At 54.6% G+C, this 23,925-nt stretch overlaps 1 protein-coding gene across 1 annotated transcript; it reads right to left on the reverse strand.

Moving 5' to 3' along the window:
• Positions 1–854: 854 nt before the first annotated feature.
• Positions 855–22,073, reverse strand: DUOX2 (dual oxidase 2). Its single transcript, XM_075160644.1, has 33 exons — positions 21,987–22,073; positions 21,223–21,306; positions 19,470–19,634; positions 18,191–18,378; positions 16,655–16,856; positions 15,925–16,091; positions 15,780–15,840; positions 15,535–15,631; positions 15,255–15,342; positions 14,799–14,901; positions 14,310–14,473; positions 13,693–13,859; positions 13,375–13,493; positions 11,335–11,472; positions 10,910–11,023; positions 10,096–10,298; positions 9,655–9,840; positions 9,003–9,228; positions 8,193–8,286; positions 7,779–7,954; positions 7,452–7,521; positions 6,873–6,968; positions 5,992–6,170; positions 4,911–5,141; positions 4,560–4,659; positions 4,393–4,442; positions 4,173–4,300; positions 3,815–3,968; positions 3,051–3,283; positions 2,736–2,894; positions 2,420–2,575; positions 2,207–2,335; positions 855–1,753 (listed from the first exon to the last, which is right to left on the reverse strand). The coding sequence occupies exons 1-33, from the start codon at positions 22,048–22,050 to the stop codon at positions 1,631–1,633; spliced, it is 4,614 nt and encodes a 1,537-aa protein (XP_075016745.1). The 5' UTR covers positions 22,051–22,073; the 3' UTR covers positions 855–1,630.
• Positions 22,074–23,925: the final 1,852 nt, after the last annotated feature.

The following is a 23,925-nucleotide window of genomic DNA, read 5'->3' on the forward strand; positions in this document are numbered from 1 at the left end:
TGCCGGCTTGCAGGCGAGCTCAATGCTGGCAGGACCATGAAACCTTAAATGACCCAACTGCTTGTAAATCAAAGCTTGTATTTATTGCAGAGGTGGCTACGTTAATCTTGGCAGAGGTAGAAGCCTGGGAGTCCATGCTGTGTTTTACAGGGCTAAGACATAACCCAGGGGAACTTCCCGTGGCCAGAAGGAGAAGCGGTCGTGCTGCTCAGAGCAAACTGAGTTGCTAATGGGTCAGCCTGAGCAGGTAAAACCCACCCGGGAGCCCGGCCCTGTAACCAGACGTGGCCTTAGCAGAGCCCGTCCAAGAACTGCGGACGTGCACCTTGCTGAAGGGTGCGTGAAGCCTGCCCAGCTGCTGGCAGTGGGGGTCAGCCGGGGCTTCCTGCTGAGCCGTGGGGCTCTCCTGGCTGGGGGGAGCCCCGCTGGCATGGCTGGGGGACCGCTGGCCATCGCAAGACCCTGTTATTACTGTGAAATCTAGAGCTGCTCCCTGTGGTCCTGGGGGGCTGTATAACACCCCAAGGGCTGAAGTTACTCCCAGGGCTCAGCCTCTTTGGGCTCCTCGGCTGTCATTTGTTCCCGCACCAGGTCTCGCTGGGGGGCATTGCCACCGTCGGGGCATTGCTGGGGCTGCTGAGCCTGGTAGGACACAGTCTGTGGGGCTGTGCCTGGGCTCAAATCTGCATCCCCGCCCCCACCCCTGGTACATCACCAGTGCAGGGGCAACTCACGCCTGCTTAACCCACCAGTGGGCTGGTGTAAATGCTCTGCAACAGGAGCAAGGCCAGCACTATGCCACAAGTGTTGCAAGTCTCCAGGTGACTGAGACCCAACTGCAGGAGGCAAGAAAATGTTTTAAAACTTCAATCAGCTTTATTTAAGCTCAATCACAGCCTGCGAGAGCAGCAGCCCAGTGATGCAAAGCCAGGCATTAGTTAAACAACCACAAATGATCCCTGATCAAAGGACGGTGATGCTGCTGAAAGAAGCCAACGCAAACACAGCTAAGGCCCTATGCAAACCCAGGAAAGGCTTGGAGCGCTAACGAGCAGGCACAAATGAGTGCATTAGGAAAGCTGAGCCTGTTTCAAGGAGAGGGATGGTGGGGAGCTCTCTGGCTCCTCACCCCAAGTGCATGCCTCCCAGGTCTTGGGGCAAAGTGCTGTGAATTCAGGTTGTGCAGGCACCAAGCTGTTCCCCAAAGCTGTTAAAAGCCATTCCCTGTGCGACCTGGCAGCGCACGGGCTCCGTCTCGCGGGATTAAGCTGGCAGAGCCAGGCTTGACTCGAACATTGGGTTTTCTGGATTGGGACACACCAGCCCGACCCTGGGCGCGGGGCTGTAGGAGTGTGTGGATGGTAGCAGGATCCCCGGGCTCAGGGGTTCACATCAGGGCTGTGTGGGGTGATGCTGGGATGGCAACACTTTGCTGGTGCCCTGTGTGCTGGTCTCAGCTCTGCGGGTCTCAGCATCCATGCTCTCGGCCATGGATGGCTTTCTCCCAGGGATGGTGGTGGGTGGGAGCCCAGGACCATGACCACCCAAAGCATTGCCGCCCAGGTGCTGGGGTTGAACACACATTTCCAATGAAGACTGCAGCCCGGGGGTGAAACAGCATGGGGTAGGGTCAGAAATTCTCATAGTGATGTGCAAAGTAGGTCTGGTCCTTCTTGTTCAGCTGCCGACAAGCCTTTTCCACGCTCTTCGTCATCCCAGGCGGGCCACAGCTGAACACCCCGATCTTCTGCACCTGGGGAAGGAGGGAGCCAAAGGGGTCAAACCCAGCAGCACCAGCTCTCCCCCTAGCCCAGCCCCCCTTGGCCCCTTGCCCTCTGGCAACTTTGGGCATGGATGCTGGCTGAGCAGCCTGTCCTGGCCCAAGAAGGCTTTTGAGGAGGTTGTCACCTCCCCATGGAGCTGCTGGGGCCATCGAGGAAGAATGGGATCCCCCAGGGTCTCTGCCAGCCCCGGGCAGTGGCTGCAAGCGGGGTCTCGCCATAGCGGGGGGTGTTTGGCTGGTGCGGAGCATTGCTGACTCTTGCAGCTCATCCTGGCTCCGGAGGGAAAGTGGGGTTCATGACCCTTCTGCCTTGCCCATGGTGCGGATGCCACCAAGGTCTCCAGGGCCTCAGGGACAGGCTGGGACCAGTCCTCCACACTGGCCGGTGGGTGCCCCCCGTCCTGTCCCCAGCCAGGCACTGACCTCGGGGTGCACCTCCTGCAGCGAATTGAAGAAGGGTACGAAGGGAGGGCGCCCGAAATGGGTGATGGAGCGCAGCCCCGTGAACAGGCTCTTGTTCAACACCTTCTGGAAGTGCCGCTCGCAGATGTACTGGAAGAGAGACCAGTGCATGTCAGATGGCCCAGCACGGCCCAGCACGGCATGGCATCCTCCCTGGCGGGTGGCCAGGCTCACCAGCATAGTGGTGCGCAGGTCAAACTTCTCGGCCAGCTGCGTGATGTAGATGTGCACAGAGACCAGGTCGTTCCCGTCCGCCTCCTCCACCTCGCGGATGATGTCTGCTAGCCACTCAAATTGCCGCTGCGTGCGGGTCACCCAGATGAAGTAGATCTGTGGCACACAGGGACAAGGCTCAGCATGGGGCTGGCACCCCACGCATGTCCATGGGGCTCCTTCCCAGATGGGTCGTGGGGGATTTTGACCCCGAAGAGGCCACCAGCAGCAGGAGGCATCTCGGGAGGGCTCTTGTCCTCCAGATGCTTCCTCTTACCTTCTTACACAGCAGCTTGGAGCTGATGGATGACTTGAAGACCAGGTCTTTGAGAATGGACGCAAAGGGCGTCACCCCAATGCCTCCTCCCACCAGTACCGACACCTCAAACTTGTTCCACTCCTGATGGCCCTCCCCAAAGGGCCCGTCCAGATAGAGCTGGAAGAGAGCCAGCCGTCAGCAGAGCATCTCCCTCCTCCACTTGCCCAGGTCTTGGCCACCTTCAAGGCTGGACAAGTGCCTCGGGCTGGGCACAACCCATTGCTGAGATGCTCTTGGGCTTGGATGTCCCCGGAGAACCAGCATGGGGCTCACCTTGGGCAGCTTGCCGATGAGGGCCAGGCTCTCCGGGGAGTAGAGCTCCCGCAGGCGGGTTGTCCAGGGCCCCACGGCCCGGATGTGCAGGCTCAGCGTGTCCTCGTGTGGTGCTGAGGTCAGGGTGAAGGGGTGGTACTCGGTGGTGCCCAGGGCCACACAGGCGATGCGCACCCACTGCCCAGACTTGTAGTCAAAGTCCTGTGGCCGCTGGAACCGGAGGTGGGTGACGCCTGGGGGGAATGGGGATGGGGACTTCAATAAGGTGGAGACACTGAGCATGGGAGAGGAAAGGCGAGGGGAGATGAGTGGGCTCAAGGAAAGATGGAGCTGTGCGCAGGGTGGGTGGGAGGGGGCTTGGGGACAAGCTGTGGAGCCAGGCACAGGGCTCAGGATGCTGGAGAGGCCATGCCGGGGCACAGCCCTGGGGCCAGCCGGTTCTTCTTGGGTAAATAACTGATCCCAGGGTGTGATGGCCTGAGCTCTGTGCCTCAGTTTCCCTACCTGTGAAAGGGGTGGCACAGGAGACCCTTGCCATGCAGCGGTGCTGCAAAGGCATCGGGGCAACATGTGTAATGGGATGCAGCTAACTCTTGGAGGTGCCAGCTTGAGCCACCAGCACATGTGACAGCCAGCAGGACATTTCCTGAGGCCAGAGTCACCTACGTGCCACCTGGGTTGGGAACTGCTGCCATCTCAGTGCTGGCAGCCGCATTTCTTCCATCGCTGCAGCCCCGGATGCCTGGCTGGGGAGGATGCGGTACCTGAGGGCAAAAGCTCGGCTTTCACCACGCTGATCTCCACCTTCTTCCTGCTCAGGCTGAGCAGCTTGTCCGCGCCGTAGATGAGAGCTGGGATGATGAAGTAGATGTAGAAGCGGGGCTGCTGGATCAGCGCGTAACTGCCGTGGATGATGACCTGGGCAGGGAGCAGCCCCCATCAGCACGGCATGGTAAGCCACCGCCCCATGTCTGATTTGGTGGCAGCTCAGCAGCAGCAGGGAACCAGGATTGTGGCCACCGGCTCCCTTGGGACCTCCCCAGCTATTTCACCTTGTCTGCCAGTCTGACCCACAGGCTTGAATGGTGGCCCATCGGCACCCGCCCAGCCCAAATGCTTTACCATGACGTAGAGGAGCACGTAGAGATGGTGGGTGATCCAGAAGCCCTGGAAGCTGACGCGTCGGAAGTGGCGGGTGGCGAACACATACATCACGGCCAGGATCACGAGCAGCAGCACTCCTGTCATGCCTGTGAGTGAAGAGGTTGGGAGGTCCCAGTGGGGATCGGGGCAGCCCTCTCGGCACGGGCGTGCAGGAGGTCTGCCTGCTAGGTGGTCTCACCTGGAATAGTCTGGAAGAACCACCAGTAATACTTCTGTGGGAGCTGTGACCTGGAGAGGGACAAGAGATTGCACCATGGAGCGGCCAGAGCAAACTCCTGGTTTCCACTTTCATTCCCATCCATGCCCAGGACACTCTGTCTGGACTGTGCTTTAAATGTCACCTACCCATCATCCATAAAGACACTGGAAAAGAGGCAGGACAACACACTGAGAGGCGTGACCGAGAAGATGTAGACGTTCACTATATGACCTGCAGTGTGGAGCACTGTAACAGACAGAAACCAGGAGAGAAAAGCATCACTGTTGCTGTGGATGGAGATGTGCCCAGGGGATGTGCCCTGCTGATGTGCCCAGGGACCTGCCAATTCCTCCTCTTCTCTGGTGCAAAGCATCTATGGCTCTCCAGGCTCCATATGGGTCTTCAAGCTTCTGCCTGGTCCTGCTGTGCCATGATGGGCTGGTCCTCCTGCTTTAGTTGTGGTTTGTGGGCGACACATCCCCCAGCAGCCCACCTACCTGACAAAATCAGGGCTGCCATGGCAACCCAGCGGTGGAAGTCCACGGCGGCATCGAAGGGGATGTAGTGATTAAGGAAGGTCTCCCGCAGGACGGTGATAAGGTTGCGACACATGGTGAGCAAGATGTAGGAGTACATGAAGGAGATGCAGGCAGCCGATCCCCGGGAGATGATGATGCCCACAAAGGTGGTCTGCGCGATTCCAGTGCTGGGGGATGCGAAGGCGTAGTCTGGGGAGAGAGAGCGGAGGGGGTGTCAGCGTGCCCGGCGCAAGGGGACAGCCACCTGCGTGGCTCCACCAAGAAAAGATCACCAGAGATGGGGCTGCGTGGGGACAGGGGCACAATTCTCTGTGTCGGACCCCCCGGAGCTGCTGGGTGACAGGGTCTCCTTGGAGGTCAAGGGAGGGGATTGTCCTCTGCTGGGCACTGTGAAAGTGCACCTTGGGTACTGTGTCCTCAGTCAGGCATCCCAATATGAGAGATGTCAACAAACTGGAACGAGTCCAGTGGAGGCCACCAGGATGGGTGGGAGCTGGAGGATGTCACTTAGGGGAAAGGCTGAAGGAAATGGGCTTGTTCAGGCTGGAGGAGATGGGTCAGGAAGACCTTTGGCTGTCTGCAACCACTTAATGGGTGTTACAGAGGGGAGGGAGCCAAACTCTTTCTCAGAGATGCACAGTGAAAGGATGAGAGGCAACAGCATGAGTTTCACTGAAGGAAATTCAGGTTTGATGTAAAATAAGAACTCTTCACAGGGAGGAAAACTAGCACAGGCCCAACAAGGTGGTGGGATCTCCATCCTCGGAGCTCTTCAAACCTTCTTTAGACAAGACCTTCAGCAGCCTGACTCAGCTTTGAAATTGGTCTTGCTCTGAGCAGGGCATTGGACCAGACCCTTCCAGAGGTCCCTTCCAACCTCAGTAATCCTTTGGTTATTCCAGGGGAGGACCAACACTGTTGCCCAAAGCTGTGCCAGGACCTTTCACACCTCAGCATGCCCCATGCAACCAGCAGCTTTGAGGAGCCAAGCCCATGCACCACTCTGCATCTGGGGCAGCAGGGCTGGATGGGCACTCACAGTAGGCTCTCTCCACGAACACGCCGGCGGTGATGGCGGAGAAGAGAACCACGCAGACGATATGGCGCCGGTAATTCTCAATGAAGCGCTTGAACTCCTGGATCTTCTGCTGAACTTTGTTCCGCTCGTACTTCTTCCGTTGTGCTTCGGTGTATAAACGCAGCTGGTACTGATTCACCCTGGCAAAAAGAGGAGGGCTGTGTCATTTCGAGGTATGGCTCAGGGCCATGCTGCCCAGATTTGGGTCTTCCTCCCTCTACAGCGCTGCGACCACCTCTGTGTCACACCAGTGACAGCAATGACCTGCAGAGCACAGTGTCAGTGGTTGGTCTCAGGTCAACCAGCAGTCTACATGCCTTTGAAAGCTGATAACGAATATGCAGATAGTGACTCATAAATGAAATTGTACATAAGAACTGTAAAAGATAATTTTCATAGTAATATTCAACCCTCCTGTGCTGTTTTTGGCTGGAATAGAGTTACTTTTCTTCACAGTAGCTAGTGTGGGGCTGTGTTTTGGATTTGTGCTGGAAACAGTGTTGATAACACAGGGATGTTTCGTTCCTGCTGAGCAGGGCTCACACTCAGTCAAGGCCTTTTCTGCTCCTCACCCCACCCCACCAGCGAGCAGGCTGGGGGGGCACAAGGAGTTGGGAGGGGACACGGTAGCTAGAGGCTGTGATGTGCCTGCCTGGGCTGGGGCACCTCCTGCAGGGACGGTCTCGCATCCCCTCCCTATGTCGCACCACCCTCACGGGGGTGCTGGCTCCTGGCAGCAGTGCCATTCGACCGGAGGGCTACCCGGTCTGACCCATGAGAAACAGCAAACAGGCTGAACCTGAACCCGAGAAGCGCGCCCGGCGAGGGGAGGGCGTACTCACTTTCTGCCTGGTCTCTTCCTCAGCTCTTGCCCTTCTCGCTCCACGTAGTGGCTCACGGTGTACAGGTTTGGGTCTTTCTCCTCCTCTGAGATGGTTCTGTTGGGAATAGAGCTATGTCTAGCCCAAAGCTGTACTTGCAGGAAGGGCTTGCCAAAATTGTCCCCATTTCCCCACTTCCCATCTCAGGCTCAGCTGAGGTGTCCAGGTCTTTCCTGCAAGCCTGCTTACGTTAACTTTAACTGCATAGTACACAGGCCGGATTCACTCAAGTTAACCCTCCCCTCTGAAAAGCAAGGTAGGACTCCCATCCTCACGTAGCAGATGCAACAGGGGCTCTGCAGGAGGCAGTTCCTCGCCTCTGCCTGCTTGGGTGCCAGGGGAGGAGGCCAGCAGCCCCACCGCAGCATCCGGCTTGCTCATGGGCATGTCCCAGCATGGTCACCCCCTTCCCCAGCACTCAGCGTGCGAACACCTGGTGGGAGCACTTGTTGGAGGGGCTGAGGTGAAAGATGGAAGTGCATGCGGGCAGAAAGAGTAGAAGAAATAGCAGCAGCAGCAAGACTAGGGAGGAGAGCTTACCCTTTTGGCTCTTTCTTTTTTATGAAGGAGACGCGGTTGTGCAGGTTTTGCTTGAGCACCTTGGGGACACCTTTCAGGAGCCAAAAGGACAAACAGCTGTTTAGAGTATGTGAGATGCAGTGGACAAGATTCAGGCATCTTCCCTGGGCAGGGGTGGGGAGAGGCTCTGAGCTGACCCAAACGTGTCATACACGGAGCGACAGCTGATGCCCCATTACTGCAGGTGGGCTGGAGAGATTGATGGGACAAGATTTGGGAGTTATTGGGTGCTGCCATTGCCTCCAGCCCTGCACGGCCTGGGGTGACCCAGTGCTCCGGCGCACTGACCTTTGATGCAGAGCTGGGTGAGACGAAGCTCGCTGTCGTGGTCCCGCAGCATGTAGTGGAAATCCTCCCATGTCAGCTCATCCCTGTCCTGAAACCCTGAGGCCCGAAACATGGACTCGGTCACCTGCTCTGCCTGGTCTCTTGACAGGCAGTTGTTGGAGATCTCGATGAAGGACCTGGAGCAAGGAGGGGAAATGGGAACTTCAGAGGACTACAGCTTGAGTCCTTCAAATAACACGGGGCAGAGCCCCAGACCAGTTTCACAGGAGAAATGGGCTCTTGGTTGCGAGTGTTGAGCCCATGGGCTCTCACATAGCACCCTTGGGGAGTGAAGCACAGAAACTGTGAGCTGCTTTTGAAGACATCTATGTTTACAGGCATTGTGAAAACATATAGAGAGATGAGGGGAAGTACCTGAGCATCCTCAGAAACTCCTCCTTGGAGAGGAACCCATTCTCATCAATGTCATACATCCTGAACATCACCTTGGACTTCTCCTCTGGGGACCCTGGTGGGGAGGGAGAGAGGCGAAGTAAGAACAAGATCCTATTTTCATCAGCAAAAGTGCTTTCCAACATTGTCTTTAAAAGTCTAGACCTGCAGCAGTGAAGTCTCACCCAGCTCTGAAAAGACTGAAAGCACACCGCTGATCACAGCTTGAATAGTGACTGAATGTAAATAGCGTGTTGCCCTTCTGCTTGACTTTCTCAAGTGCAAGGTGAAAAATCAGGTAGATACGCATTCTTTCTTGTGCATTATTGTGCTCTTGCTGCATTGTGCATTTGCTTCTTGTGCATTATTGTGCTCTTGCACAGCAATGATTTTTCTGGGAACTTCTTTGAACCTGGCATTCACCACCTCCATCTATGAATCTACCTTTCCAGTGGTCATTTAGGGGGGATCAGATATGGTTGTTATCATCTGTCAAGGACAGGATGCATGGTCCATTCAGAAGATGGGCAGACTTGTCTATAGTGGTGACAAATCAGCAAATCACTGCTCTGAGATAGCTCCCCTTATGGACAGTCTTACAGAAAACATAATTACATTGTCACTGCTCCATAACTCAAGTTGAAGCTGTCCTAAGTGAAGGGAATTTTAATCTGTAGAAGTGTCTACAGATTGATCTGCTGGATGGATCTTGTCCTTCACTCTGCTGGTGGTGTTGCCAGAGCCTAGAAACAGGACTTAGGGCAACAGATGAAGACCAGCTCCAGCTCCCACCTTTCATGAAGACCACCAAAATGTCCAGGAACTCCCGGAAGGAGATGTAGCCATTGCCGTCTTTGTCAGCCAGGGAGAACATGGAGTCCACAAACATGGAGTCGGCTTTGAGCCCCAGGGCCTTGGCAAACTCAGCCCTGCTCAGCTCACATGTCAGAGACTCCTTTGCCTTCTGTGAAGATTCAAAGTTGAGCTCTCCGGCATCGGACCTGTCGATTTCCAGCACCTGCAGGTTGTGTCCCACAAAAGAAATCCCATGAGTGCTGGCAGAGCAGAAGGCTGGTGTTCACTTGCCCAACCTATTGCACAGAGACCGGTGGCTCCCCTGGCACAAAACTCATGGCAGATACCATGGGGAATTCCTGTGTCTCTCCTACACAATTTGACTTTCACACTAAACACCACTGACCATTATGGAGACCTTGGTTACATCATCCACAAGTCTCTTTGCAACTTTAGACACTTGTATCACCACAGCAGAACTCCCTTTGTCTTCTGCAAGGGAAAATGTCCCTTGGTCTTGAAAGTATCGGCAGTTTCCTCGTGCATGGCTTACCAGCTCTTACGGAAAGCAACAGCAGCAACATTCATTGCTTAATCAATACAGAAATACCTTCCTCCATGCATCAGAGCCTGCCACACCTCTACATACCTGAGCAAACAGGTGCCTGAAGAAAGTCTCCAGAATTTGTTTCCTCTGCTCCTGGGTGATTGCCCGTTTCATCAGGCTCTGCTCCTTCATCTCAGACATATGCAGATCAAGGCTGCTCTCCTTCAAGTAGCTTCGTAGCTTCCCAATGAAGTTGCTCCTCTCTGCCTCCTCACTGAAAAGCAGCACCTGCAAAAGACCCCACCGAACGGCTGTGAGCAACAGAGGCTCAGTCAGGATGTGAGTGCTGCTGCTCTTCACCACAGTGGTTGCTCCATGGTATGAGCTGGACCTGGTGGTTCTCAGGAGGCCACAACCACCCTTCAGGGACCTACGCTGCTCCCAGTGCCCAGGACTGAGTGGTGCAGGATGTATGTGACCAGTGGCAGAGGATGGTGGAGGGTCCAGGGGAAGGTATCATACCCCAGGTATCATGGTACTCACCAGGTCGTACTCCTTGGGGCTCTTCAGGAGCAGAGCTTTGTTCCCTTTGTTGCTAGAGAGGATCACCTCCACCCTTTGATGGGCTTTCAAGCTGATGCTCCGGAGCACAGACCCTCTCCCATCCAGCACTTTGAGCACTTTGTCAGCCTGGAGCTGAATGTAGACGGGAGAGCTGTCTGTCTTGGGACCGTGCCACTCCATGGCTGGTGGGAGAGAGCACAGGACTCAGATGGAAAGGCACACTTGTGCCCCTATTCATCCCAGCTCCTCCACCGAGATGCAGCTGGGGAGTGATTGCATGACCAGACACATGTTAAGGGAAAAATGATGATCTCCCAACTGCAGAGCTCAAGCGCAGGGACAGTGGAGGAGTACAGACCTTGGAGCAGGAAGGCAGGATTTTTCCAGTGTCCAGGACAAGGAGATACAGTCCCTGTCCTGGAGCTACTGGTGCAATTGCTCTACATAGGTTTCCTTCAGATAAGGTGTGGTCTGGAGAGGGTAGTAATTAGAGGGTCATAGGATGACTTGGGTTGGAAGGGACTCGGGTTGGAAGGGTCTCTCATCCAGCCTCCTGCCTAAAGTAGGACCAGCTATGTGGTCAGGCCAGTCTGCTCAAGGCTTTATCCAGTCAGGTCTTGGATAGGATGGAGACTGCACAACCTCTCTGGGCTACCTGCTCCACTGCTTAACTATCCTCCTGGGGAAATAGTTTCTCCTTATATCCAGTCTGGATATAAACTCCACGCCAAGCCCTGCCCTGACTTGAGCAGCATCACCAGACATCATCGCAGGACCAACAGTGACGCCTCACCGTGTATCGCCTCGCCGGTCACCTCCCTCCGCACGCTGGAGCCCTGCTTCTTCTGCAGCTTCTTGAAATCTCTTCTGCGGAGAACGGCAACAATCCAGGCAACAAACAGAGTCACTGGGGACACACGGGAGAAGGAAGCATGAGACATCACAAAGCTCCTTCCCGCTTTGGCGGCATCACCTGTACAACTGGGACAGATGAATTTATTCTTCCCCATTTAATATTTTATTTAATGCAGGTTTTATTTAATGCAGGGCTGCGCCATGAAAGCCCTGCTCCCACCTGATGCCTAAGGACCCTGACACCTCAAGGACCTCAAGAGTGGCCAAGACTCAGCAGCTCCTGCTGGGAGGTGCTTGGTCTGTCGGCACTCAGCCGCTTTTTCCGGTGGAAGAGGAGATGGGTAAAGAAACGGAGCAGCAAACCTAAAGGCAGACAGCAGAGGACAACGATGATGATCCCAAAGCCTGTGCCGCTGCCTTCGAAGTAGTCCAGCATGGTCATGGGCGTGCAGTTGGTCAGGTGTTGAGCTGTCAGCTGCTGGGGCTGGGGGCACGGGTCCCCTGCATAGGGGTAGACAGGCTGTGAGTGTCATGGACCTTTTACGCCTCTCATCTCCATCATCCCCAGGAACCTCTGCGTTAAGATGCTGGTGGGGTTCATTGCTGAGTGACCCAGGGAGCACTGCAAAACTGGGATGCTCGAGTTAAACTCCAGATCTTAGGAGACAACCCTTGCTTTCGGGCTGAACCTTTGCCTGCCACAGCAAACCAAGCGCAAAACTGGACTCAGGCACTCTGGGACTTCAGCACCATCACCTCTCCCAATGGGATGGGCTGAGCAAGAAGCACTCTGGGCCATGGCAGGTTGGGGTTCAGAACCTCTGCTCATCCGTATGCTGCAAATCCAGGGAGTCCTCCTGGTGCAATTACATGGAGTGTTGTCGTGGTTTAACCCTATCCAGCAACTAAACACCACGCAGCTGCTCGCTCACTCCCCGCCTCTGGTAGGATGGGGGAGAGAATCGGGAAGGCACAAGCAGGAAAACTCGCGGCTTGAGATAAAAACAGTTTAATAATGGAAATAAAACAAAGTCGAACAGTAATAATAACAATGATAACAACAACAATAATAGAATATACAAAGCAGGCGATGCACAATGCAACGGCTCACCACTCGCTGACTGATGCCCCAGACCATCCTGAGACGCGAGAGCCTCTCGCCCTGGTTTTTATAGTGAGCATGACATCACATGGTACGGAATACCCCATTGGCCAGCTGGGTCAACTGCCCCGGCTACGCTCACCGCCCAGCTTCCCGTGCACCTGGCAGAGCATGGGAGGCTGAAAAGTCCCTGGTGCAAGCACCACCCAGCAACAACCAAAGCATCAATGGGCCATCAATGCTCCTCTCATACCAAACCCAAAACACAGCACTCCCCAGACACTAGAAAGAAAGTGAACTCTATCCCAGCCAAAACCAGGACAAGTGTTCGCCAAGGGAACCAAAACATCTTGCAAGGGCTGGAATGTGTGCCAGATAAAACACTTTTGGTAAATGGGAAGGCTGTGGCAAGATCCCGAGAGGAAAAGGCCTACTGCTGTGTTTGGCCACACCTCACCCTGAGCATGGCAGCAGGACTCTTTTTGGGTCTTGGTGGGGAGAGGAAACCTCATTTCAAGGACAGCACAGAAGGGCACCAGGGTGCGGGGGGCACATCAGCACGGGACTAGGCTGCTCCTAGCCTGCTGGGAACCCAAAATTTGCTGACACACAAGCCCTGAGCTCTCCCTGGGCTGAAATCTGGCTGGCACAGTTCATGTTGCTGTTGCAACCACATCTGCAGGAAAGCCTGGCCAGGCCTTCCAGCAGCCCTGGTTAACCAGAACCCCGTCGGCGGAGCAGCTGGGCAAGAGTGGGCATTGCGGTACAGCACCCAGGGCACATTCAGGGGTTGATGCAATTAAAGGCAAAAGTAGGTAACATTACACAGTTACAGTATGCAAAGCTTTACTCATCTGCAAACTTCATCACTTTTCGCGTCACTTATCAGTTTAACCCGCAGACCTGTGTGTGCTTGCATATCAAAGGAGCTAGAGGATACATCCATGAGGAGCATCACACAGCGTGGGGTAGGCAGAGGCCAAGTTTTAACCCCAGCATGACCTTCCAGGGCATCGGTTGCATTTTTGTACCTGGAGAACTTTCCAAGACTCATGCAATGCACATGCCTGGACTTCAGCCCACTTTCAACATCAGCACCGCTCACCTTCCTTACAAGCAACCCTTGCATTTTGCACACATTTTGCTGTCTTAGGGGCATAGCAGGTGTCAGGCTTGAGAAACTGCCAGCCCGATGCTTTCCCTGTGTCACTGAGTCACCGGCTGGGTCACCGAGATGGGTCTGCTTTCCTCCTTAACTCGATGGTGCCGTTTGCTCCCTGCGCCCTGCCATTTGCACTTACCCTCATTCCAGACGAACACGTGGGGCTGGAGGTCTGTGGGGTCCACGTGGGTGATGGCAGCCAGGACGTCGTGGAAGGTTGTGTTACGGATCTGCCTGGTTTCCTCCGCTGTGAACAGCCTGGGGAAAAAGACGTGGGGCCAAGCGGTGGCCCTGGGTGTCACTGTCTAGCGACAGGAGGGATTAGCTCCCCACACTCTTTTAGGAACCGAGGAAGCTGGAGGATGGTTTTTTCCTCCAGCCCCAGTTGTTATGTCTTACTGGGGCTGGCAGAGCAGTGGGCAGCCTGCTCTGTGCCAGACGGGGAGGAGGCATTTACCCGTTCTTGGTGTTTTCAAACCAAAATCTGTCGCCATCACGCAGGCGCACAAACTGGTCCAGGATGATGGCACTGAAGAGGGAGCCGTCAGCCTCCAGCATGCCTCCAGGGAGCAGCTCCAGCCCGGCCGTGTTGTTGGCATACAGAGCAGCGACCTTCTCCAGGACCTGGCCATAAACCCCCACCGCGCACACTTGTGAGCAGAGGGAATTCTGCCAGGGCCTCAGAAAGTCTGGGCAAGCCTCAGGAGGAGCGAGGAGCGTGCATTTCCCAGGCATCACACACCTGTGGGCTGGGAGGATGCTCAGCCCCATGCAGCCTTGAGCTCATGGCTTGGACTTGAGCAACTGAGCATCACTCCCAGAGCATCTCAGCTCCAGGAGGAGCAGAGCACCCAGCGGCACAGGAGCTTAGCACTGGGGCAGGATATATTTATTCATGCCATGTAATTACACAGTTACCCCAATGCAACAGCCCCGCAGGCATGAAAATGAGCTAGGGCAGGATGCGCACTGATGTCCCTCTTCCTATGCTGCTGGAGAAGCCAGTTACTGCCTGGACGGCCCCAACTTTCTTTGACCCACACACTTTCCGTGCCCATACCAGTTCCCTGTTACCTGTTGCTCCAGGTGTGGGGCAAGGTCCGACCAGTTCTGGAGAGTCTCCAATCCGAATCGCTCCCGGGCTTGGTTATAGGTGGGCAGGCCAAGGTCTCGTCCGCGCTGGAGCCAGCTGGCCACATAGTCGGTGCGGGAGTACTTCAGGGGCCCGTACCAGTAATCTGTGCATGGATTCAAAGCTGTGGTGATGGCAAGGCAGAGCTGGAGGAGCAACCCCAACCATCCCAGCTGCTGGGCTGGCCTCGTCCCTCTGCCATGGGCCATGATAAACATGGAGATCATCTCCATGCTCTTGCCAGGAACGTCCCAGAAATATGCTTAACATGCCCTGCAGCTTCTCTGCATTTCCATTAAGAAGGTTGAAGCTGGTCTGAGCGTGTGGTTGGGTGCTGCTGATGGTGGTGATGGGACCTGTCTCACCACCTTGGCCCCCACACATCCCCAGGAGAAAGGGTCCCCCACTGACGCGCCAGCTGCAGTGCAGACCTTGGAGATCTTCCACCACAATGTTGTCCTCCCGCTCTGCAATCTGTGAGCTCATCCCCAGCAGGAAGTTGTCCACGTCCTCTGCCTGCTGCAGCCCGTTGCTCTGAGGCGAGATGGGAAGAGCAGATGATGCCTCGCCGGTCCGAGGACATGGGGCAGCCCCACATCCCTGAACCCATAGGAGTGCAGAGCCTGGGTGTAGGGGTACAAGGGATTTCTTCCAGGCTCATTTTCTCCATGTCAGCTCAACCTTGAGGTCTGAGCCTGCCGTGGCTCAAGGTGGCATCTGGGGATGTCTGGATGGGGAGGATCTCACACCCCTTGGTTAGCTATCATGCTCTGTCCCCAATTTCCCCTTCACCTCCCTGTGGGGTCATCCGCAACATAAAGCAAGGAACGAAGCCCCTCCTGCCAGCCTGCCACGTCCTCAGGACCCCCGCGCTCCCTTCCCCGTACCTCTCTGCTCCAGTAGCTGTTACAGAGCCGCACCGCTGGGAATGAGCCACCGGGGCCGGGCACTTTCTGGAACTGGCACTTGGGGCCTCTGGAACAGCAGAGAAGGGCTGGACCCACAGCCCCGGGCCAGAGCTACCCCAGGCTGGCAGGGCTTCTCTGTCCCAGCAAGGGGCAGGACACAGGGAAGGGACGGGGACCATCCCCGCCACCACCCCAGCTCAGGCATCCCCTTCCCTGGCATGGGCACTGCTCTCCCACGGCCCTGCCAGGCTGCTCCTACCTCTTGTAGATGCCCGGTGGCACCATGGTGGCCAGGAATTGCCCCGCAGCCACTACGAACTCCGGCGAGAGGCTGGGGTCCAGGTGCTGCTGGTAACCTGTTGGGCAGCAGCCAGGGTCCAGCACCCAGGCTGTGGAGGGAAAGGGGGACAAGCCCCCTCTCTCACTCCATCCTCTGGCTCCTCTGGTCCCCCTGCCCCTGCTCCCCGCATACCCTGCAGGTCCATCATCCACCATGCCCCTCACCTTTGTACTCCGGGATGGGTCTCCCCAGCAGGGTCGGCAGCCACTCGTACAGCACGATGCTCTAGGGCACAGGGGAGTCAGGCCAGGGACAGAGCTGGGGAGGGTATTGGGGGTCCTGGGAGAGCTGGGGGGTCCCATCCCTCACCTGGAAGGTGGCGATGACCCGCTTGCGAGTGTGCTGGAAGAGGTCCTCATCAGACCAGGTGGGGTGTACCCGGGCCAGCGCTGTGGCCAGGTGGTTGTGGTACTGAAACCAGGCGATGCTCTCAGCTTGCAGGAAGCGGTTCTCGTTCCCCCAGGCGCTTCCCAGGTCTGCAGGAGACGCCCGGACCATCAGTGCGGGATGCCGCCACTGCATCTAGCTTTGCCCATGGCTGGAGGAGCCCCCAGCCCTGTGGCTGCAGCCCAGCATCCCCTCGTCCCCTCGCCCTTCCTTCCTCCCCAGGGAGACAAGCAGCGAGAACAGCACCGGGCCCCCAGCACAGACCAAAGGTCGGGCAAGAGAGGAATTCAAAGCAAGCTGAGCAGGTTTTTATTGGCAGTAGCCCCAGAAGAGATTGCCTTGGATCAGAGGGACCAGAACCTGCCGGTCTCTGCTTGTTGGCTGGGAAATGACCCGCTGCCTCCCAGGGATGTGGCACCTTAAGTTCATGGTGTGTCTTTGCTGGTAAGCCTTCAGCGGGGCATGCATCTTCCTCCCCCTCGGGCTGGGAAGCTGCCCCAGGACTCCTGACCCATGTGTCCCGGCTCACCGCACCCCTCTGCCCTTTCCTGGGGTCCCCTCCGGGCTCGGCTCCAGGGACCTCCTGCTCCCCCTGCTCACGGTCAGGGATGGAGCCAAGCAAGTGAAAACCCATTGAGGATGCCACCATTACCGTAGATCCCCCGGGGACCACCCTGTCCCGTGGATGGATCCAGCGCCTTCCACATGGGGACCCTCCCGTCCGTCTCCCTCGGGAGGCGCCCGCCGGGCCCCGACGCCAGCTGTCCCCCCGAGAAGCTCCTCAGGGCGTCGCTCCAGGAGTGCGAGGGGCCGTAGATGGAGCTGCCATCCAGCCAGCCCGTCACCTCGTTGGTCTAGGGCAGGCACGGAGAACGGGCATTAACAGGCGCTGGGGTCTCAGTGGAAAGGTGCAAAAAAAAGGCCTGAAAAGTCCCAACCTGGCCCTTTTGATCTTGCAAAGCAGCCACCCCATCCCCTGTTTTAACAAGAGCTATCAGGATGCAAATATTTACACCGGCAATCTCTACGCAGACTGGAGGAATTAGTGCCAGGAACAGGAAAAGACCAGGTACAGGTTTTTCAAAAGTACATTTTGAGGCTTTTTTCCCCAATTATTTTCAGCTATGCCCAGAAGCAGACAACTGTGAATCCCTACGTAGGCAAGACGAAGCTGGAAGGGGAATAAACCTGTCTCTGGGGAAACTGGAAACGCCGGAGCTTTCTCTTCTGGGGAGCCCTGTCCTCACAGCAGGGAGTCCCACTGCCCTGGCAGCAGTTGAATATCTCCCCTGCCAAATGTTTTCATGAAAACATCCTTTTTAGTCTGAAACCATGCTGGAGTTTTCATTTTTCTAAGGTTTCAAGTACTGCTAAAAACATGACTTGCTAATCCGGTCTCATCATGGTTTGTCACGTGAAAGGTTCAGGGGAGTATTTTGCTTCGGCGATTTTGATTGGGAAGCTTTCCAGCATGAAAGAAAAAGCACATGGGCTTGGGAACACATCCAGCCTCAGCACAGCAAAATACGGAGAAACTGGGGAAAAAACCTGGATTTTTTCCAAAATGACTGAAATTCAGAGAAGCTTAACAAGTTTACAACTTTATGACAGTACCGGCTCAGTTTTGTGATGCATTATTAAAGATAAGAATTGGTGCCTAAAAAAAGGTGTCATAATTACTGACCTTCTAGAGCGGCACAAGTGTACAAATTGGCTGTGGAAGTTCATTACACTTGTACCAAAAAGGCTTCAGTTTTCACTTGTTTCACCCGATACAGACAGCCCTACCTTTGCTCATTTTGACTGAAATGACAAAAACTTTGGCAGCTAAGGAAGACTGCGAATTGCTCCTGCTTTACCCTTTCCTCTTCTGCCCTCCATAAGCCATGCAAGATACTCAAATTTGCATTAAAACAGATAACACAGGCAGATCTAGAGTAATTACGTTTTCTTCGGCCAAGAAAAGCCCTGACCTTGAGCAACCACAAATGTTGCTCCATGTGAACCGGTACCTTGGAGTTTGTGCTTTGGGTTCATTTGCAATTGGTTCAAACACTTGAGAAACATATATTTTTTAAGGAAACAGTGGTGCTCTCCTTTTATTTTTGCAAACTGTCTTGGCTGCTACCCAGTGTTGGGTGAAGAGGAATTTAGCCAAAAGGCAAAGAGCAAAGGAAAGGCTACCTACCTGTTCCCGGGGGCTGTTGGGGCTCTGCCCCGTCTCCATCGCCCAGTGGATGCGCTGGAAGGGCAGGACCACGTCTCCGGTGCCTGCAGGGTCAAACACGGGGTCTCCAGCTGGGATGTGGATGTTCAGGAACTCAGCAGGGCAGCCGGGTTTCTCTGTCCCCAGGATGTCTGAGAGCACGTGGAAACCTGCCAGAGACCCAAGCATGGTCAGCAGCTGGGAGGACTGCCACCAGCACCTGGAGCAGGATGTGATGGTGAGCAGCTGAGCCATACATGGGCTGAGGGGACCACCCCATGCACCAAGAGTGGTTTCCTTCCTGCCTTCACTGCTGGTTTGCTCCACAACTTTGAAAAAGTCACTTTGGGCTGGAGCCCAGATGTGCTGAGCTCCAGTCCACAGGATCAGGGCTCCAGGTGCCCCTGGCCAGACCTCATGAGTAGAGTAGGGTCATTCAGGGACCAGGGTGGAGAAACTCAGCCAGCGGATGTTCAGACACCACTGGCAGCTGGACCATCTGCTGGCCACCACTTCACCAGGAGCAAGGTTATGCATTTAGCCACTATTTCCCTGAGCGCCTCCTTGCCTGTGGCCTTCAAGGCTAAGGGTTGCTGCTGATGCTGAGCCCGGTGGCTGCCATTGCTGTTGGCTCATTTGAGCTTTGGTGTGATGGAAAAAACTACCTCCAAGGAGAAGCTAAATGGTACCGCACTAGTGTCTGCCCCTCCTGTGGCCCATCTTGGGGCCGAGCACGCCAGCTTGGGTGTCTGGGGACGTGTATGGACTTTAAGCTGTTTGGGGATCTAATTGTCTCCACTTTGACACGTTCAGCCTGTTTTCTCAATGAACTGAGGGTATTTCCCAGAGACAGACAGCCTAGAGCTTGGAGACCCAAGACCCTGCCGAGCTCCTGAGTGACAGCAAAAACTGCTCCAACTTGCAGCGATTCTGCCCAGCAATCACTCACGGCGCAGCTCTTATCGCACCTGTTAGGCGTTTTGCAACGAGGTAACTCTATCGCTAAAACAAATGAGGAAGTTCCCAAACGACAAATATCAGCATTTGTGGCAACTGCCGAAGGTCATCAAAAATTCATGCAAACTCTCTTGGCTGGAGAGTACTTTGGTATGGTGGTACCCAAGGCTTTGTCTTTTGGGTGTGGGTCTGCTAGGAAGTGGGGGGGGAGGAGCATTCTGACGCATAGCCTTGGGGTGCGAGAAACCAATATTTTCCCCTCAAACCAACATTTTTCCACCTGGTGCCAGGGCCCAGCTCTTACCGAAGAAGACGGCCAGCACAGTGATGTTCCTGCGGGAGGGCAGCCCAGAGGGTCCCCGTGCCACCGCGTTGCTGAGCTGGCGAGCGTTGGGCACACGGGGCTCCTGCAGTGCCTGGTAGACGCCATCCGCGTAGTTGGCCGGCAGGAGACGCAGCAGCCTGGCACCTGGGGCACCAAAGCAACACAGCGTGGGTCCGGCGGCACCCGGCAGATGGGGGATGCAGCAGTAGTGGGGTATACCAGCATGTGTGAGGGTCCCAGAAGAGAGCAAGAGGATGGCATAGACGCTTATAGTGGCCAAGAACACACAAGTTTTGGTACCAACACCCAAAACTTCTTGCAACACTGGGATCAGTCCTCTTAAAACTAGGAGGGATCCTCCATGGGCATGTTCCCTTCCAGTTGTCCTCCTCTGGTCCATGTGCATCCCTGTTGCCTCCTGGAGGTCTGAGGTGGTGTGCTGCAGTGGGTAACTGGAGTGATGTTAAGCTGCCCGTGTTAACTATGCAATCCTACACAAGCATGGTGATTGCTGACACCATAGGAAATAGGAGAGGGGACGGCTGGAGAGGTAGAGAGACAAGGGAGAAGATGAAAGAGAAACACCCTGACTTCACACTCACTGCCTGTCCCATAACTGAAAAGCCCAGAGGCAGGAGGTCGTTTCTCACTGATGAGTGAGTTCATTTCGAAAGACTCTTCACCAGTGTGGTGGGCTTCATCTGCTGGAGCTCCCCAGAGCTGGGGGAAATCCTGAATTACTGATTTAGTTTCGGGCTTAGTTTCCATAGGTTTGTTTCCAAATGTTAAGGTCTGATCTGTCTGCTCTGGAAGAGGGAGATCTTGTCTGCCAGGAACCCACTGGATCTCCCTGACAGTCTTTGGTGTAACCAAAGGGCTGATGACACACGTCATGTTGGAGAGCTATTCGGACTTAGAGGAAGGTGTGCAATTGCCACTGTGCCTTGTGTCACCGTGTAGACGACCAATCTGGGCTGCAGGGAATAGGAGGATTCATAATGTTTAATATTTTAGATAAGGTCCTGCCTGATCTGCCCTGGTACCTGGCTCAGGGACATCTCCTGGAGGTGGGCCCATGGGCTGGTTGTAGGCATAAGAAAGCAGCTCACCACTGGCACAGGGAAATCCTGCATGCCTGTCCCAGGACAGACCAGTACATGCTGCACAGTAGCCCAACAGCACAATTCCTGTCCTGTGCAGATAGAAAAGGAATAGGTCCAGCATGCCCGAACCACGAACTCTTCTGTTTCTGGCCTTGTGTTGAATTCTGATTGAACTGCGTGCTGATTTTGGCTAAAGATGCCTTTTCCCAGCTCTGGGATCCCTGAACATCACTGAATCACCTGCTGGGAATAGCTGGGTCCTCCCTACCTTGGTTATTTTGAATGGCCCTGCAAAGGCACAGCTCTGCTCCAACTGATCCAACACCAGCGTGACCTGCAGATGGTGGCTGGGCAGCAGGTAAAAGTGGCAAGGCCAGGCCAGGGAGACAAAGCTGGGCTGCTTGGCCCCTCCAGGCTGCTCTAACAGGGCTCTCAGGTGCATCTAGGGACGTACCTTGAGTGCAAAGAGCCACCCCTCAGGGCCGTGGGAGGTGGCATTGCCTGGTCACCTGGTCACCTGGTTCAGGCTCAAGTCAGAAAGGGTTTCTCTCTCAGTCATAAAGCGAGCCAGATGCCAAAGTGCCACCTCGCCCCGTCCCACCATCCCCATCCCCAGGCCTGGCACTCACCCACCGAGCCGCGGCTGTGGTACAGCAGGTTGTTGTACCAGCCGTCGTAGCGCTGGACCTCCCAGGAGATGCTCTCTTGGGCTCCTGGAAAAGACCGGATTCACTTGGTGAGCAGCAAAAAAAATGCACGAAACGAGCATCTCCATTACAAAGTTATATTTATATTGTGATATTTTCCTATATTCTTTTTGAAACTTTCAGTACAAACAGTTTTTTAGACAAGTTTTGCACTCCTTTTGAGGGATAAGCAATGTCTAAAATTAGAAATTCATGCTTGTGATCCTGATGTCCCCAAACCAATTTCTGGCCCCTACCAGTCTACTCCCAAAAGATCTTAATTTTCTCCTTCTCTCTCATTCTATGAGGAGAAGTCTCTCCTTACTTTTGACCCCCACAATGTCCGTTGAGTCAAGCAAAGGCCTTGACACTGGAGTTATGCTCTCCCCCGTGCATCAGCATCAGCCTTTGTCAATAAATATATACTTTGTTTCCTTTGTGTTAATTTTTACTGCTTTATTAGAATACTAGCAAGAAGCTCCAGTTCCTGGTTACAAGCTGTGTACACATATAAACAGCAGTAGGTGAGTCTCCCAACCTCCAGGCTCTGCAAGTTCAGCATTTTGCTCCATTTTTTTCTTATCTCATCACAAACAGAATCATCCCCATCTCTGGTATGATGCCCCATGAGTTAGAGGAAATTCCTCTGAGGGGCAGAAACTATCCAGGATCTCCCCTTGGATCCCCTTCCCTGAAACCGTACTTACTCCCCAAGGTCCACGTCACCAGCAGAACCACGGTCAAACTCAGCATCATCTCCACGGGTTGCATCTGCCACTGGGTCTTTGGAAGCAGAGACCTGCAAACGGAGAGGAGAAGGAGGGAGCTGGAGCTGGGCTGTTCCCGGAGGCTGGGAACACTCACAGACCATAACCCCAGCTCCCTCTTGTGGTTTCTGCTGCCTGGTAACACCCTGCTGCCACCATCATCCACCAGCAGTATCTCCCGATTCGGGCTATGGGAAGGCGGCAGGGGGCACGGGAGACCCCATCACCCTGGGAAAGCTCTGTCAGGAGATGCCAACCAGCCTGAGAAGACCTTTCTGCTGGAGCAGGACCAGTAACCCCTGCCTCGGAGTACCCTAGCTGTAGGTTCACAGCAGGAAGACGTTAAGCTGTGCCCGCTCTGTTACAGAAACGTGCTCTTACAGAAGCAGTCACGTTTCAGCTGGCAATATCTCTGCGCACGCATTGTCCCATCCAAGCTGTGAACATGATGGGAACAGCCTCAGCGTGCAGTCAGGTGCCCCGAAGTGTGCTAATGCTGCAGATCAAGACCTCTTGATCACCTCTGGGCTAACTCGACGGCACTCTCTCATGACCAGCCTTTCTCATGACGCTTTAACATCTCACTTTCCACAAAGGCCCTGGATCCAGAGCAAATTTCATCAGTGGGACCTGGACCTTTAAAACCCCGGCCAACACCTGACCGAAGAGAGGGTTTCCCAGCCATGAACAGCGAAGGTGACATTTTTCAGTCATAAATAGTACAATGTTGCCGCTGGCTTTCCGTACACAGGAATGCCAAACCTGGATTTAACGCCAAGATAGGGTTTTCCACTAAATATGGCTCTTTGTCCCTTATTCCAGCACTGTGGGTGTGTATCCAAAGACTAGCCTCGTTTCAGAGGAGCTGTGTTGCCAAGAGATGCGGCGTTGCACAGGTTTCAGCTTTTCCTACGTCGCTCTGTTGCAAGCCAAAGCGATGTTTTTAATTTCTTTTTTTCATTGTTTTAATCAAAACTTAAAGAAGTGATGGTTTCAGAAAGTCTTACACATTGCCAGCCGCTCTGTAGGGTTTTATTTCTGATTTACTGGGAATTGCAGTGGGGATTTTTCACTTATAAATACCAGTGGCGCAAATTGTAAAATGTGAGTCACTAAATACTCTATCCACTAGGCAAATAAAGTGGTTTGAGATTTAAATATTGACATTTGCACGCACATTAATTGCATTCATAAAACTGAATGCTCATTGCCAGGTTGTGAGCATAGCAGATAACATGTGTTAACTCCCTTCTGCCGGAGATTTCTGTACTTTTGGTCTTTTGCGTTAGAAAACAAGCTGTTTCTCAAAAAGTGACATTTCCATGTTCCTCTTCCGTCACAACAGCTCACCTGCACTTTGCACCTCACAAAACGTTATTACAGGCAAGCCGCTTTTTTAGCTTTCCATAACATGGATTTAACATTAAATCACTGTTGGAATACCTCTGCACTGATTGCATTTTTGGTTCTGGCCTCACCTCCAAGCACATGGGATTTGGGGCTGCTGAAAGCCTCAGAGCTGCTGCGAGCAGCATCAGGTGGTGTGCCTGGTCACCCAGTGCCACCCCTGTCCTCCTGGAGCACGCCCCTGTGGAAGGGGCCCCAGAGGTCTTCCCTCCCACAGCCCTCTGCTGAGCGTCTTCTTGTGGACATGAGATTTGGGTTGTGCAGCTGGTGGGAATCAGAGGCTCCGTGAGCCCCATCCCATAGGAGGAACACGGAAGTTTGGCCAATGGAGATGCCTAGGATCCCTGCCAGGAGCGGCAGAGCCCAGTCACTGTCACCACATGGGACTCTCCTGCCAGAAATCTCTCTCCATTGAAACAGCCTGTTCTCTGCTGAAACCATGTGGAGGGCTGCATGGCTGGAGATACCCTGA

Source organism: Calonectris borealis, chromosome 11 (assembly GCF_964195595.1).
Source record: "Calonectris borealis chromosome 11, bCalBor7.hap1.2, whole genome shotgun sequence".
Lineage (NCBI taxonomy): Eukaryota > Metazoa > Chordata > Aves > Procellariiformes > Procellariidae > Calonectris > Calonectris borealis.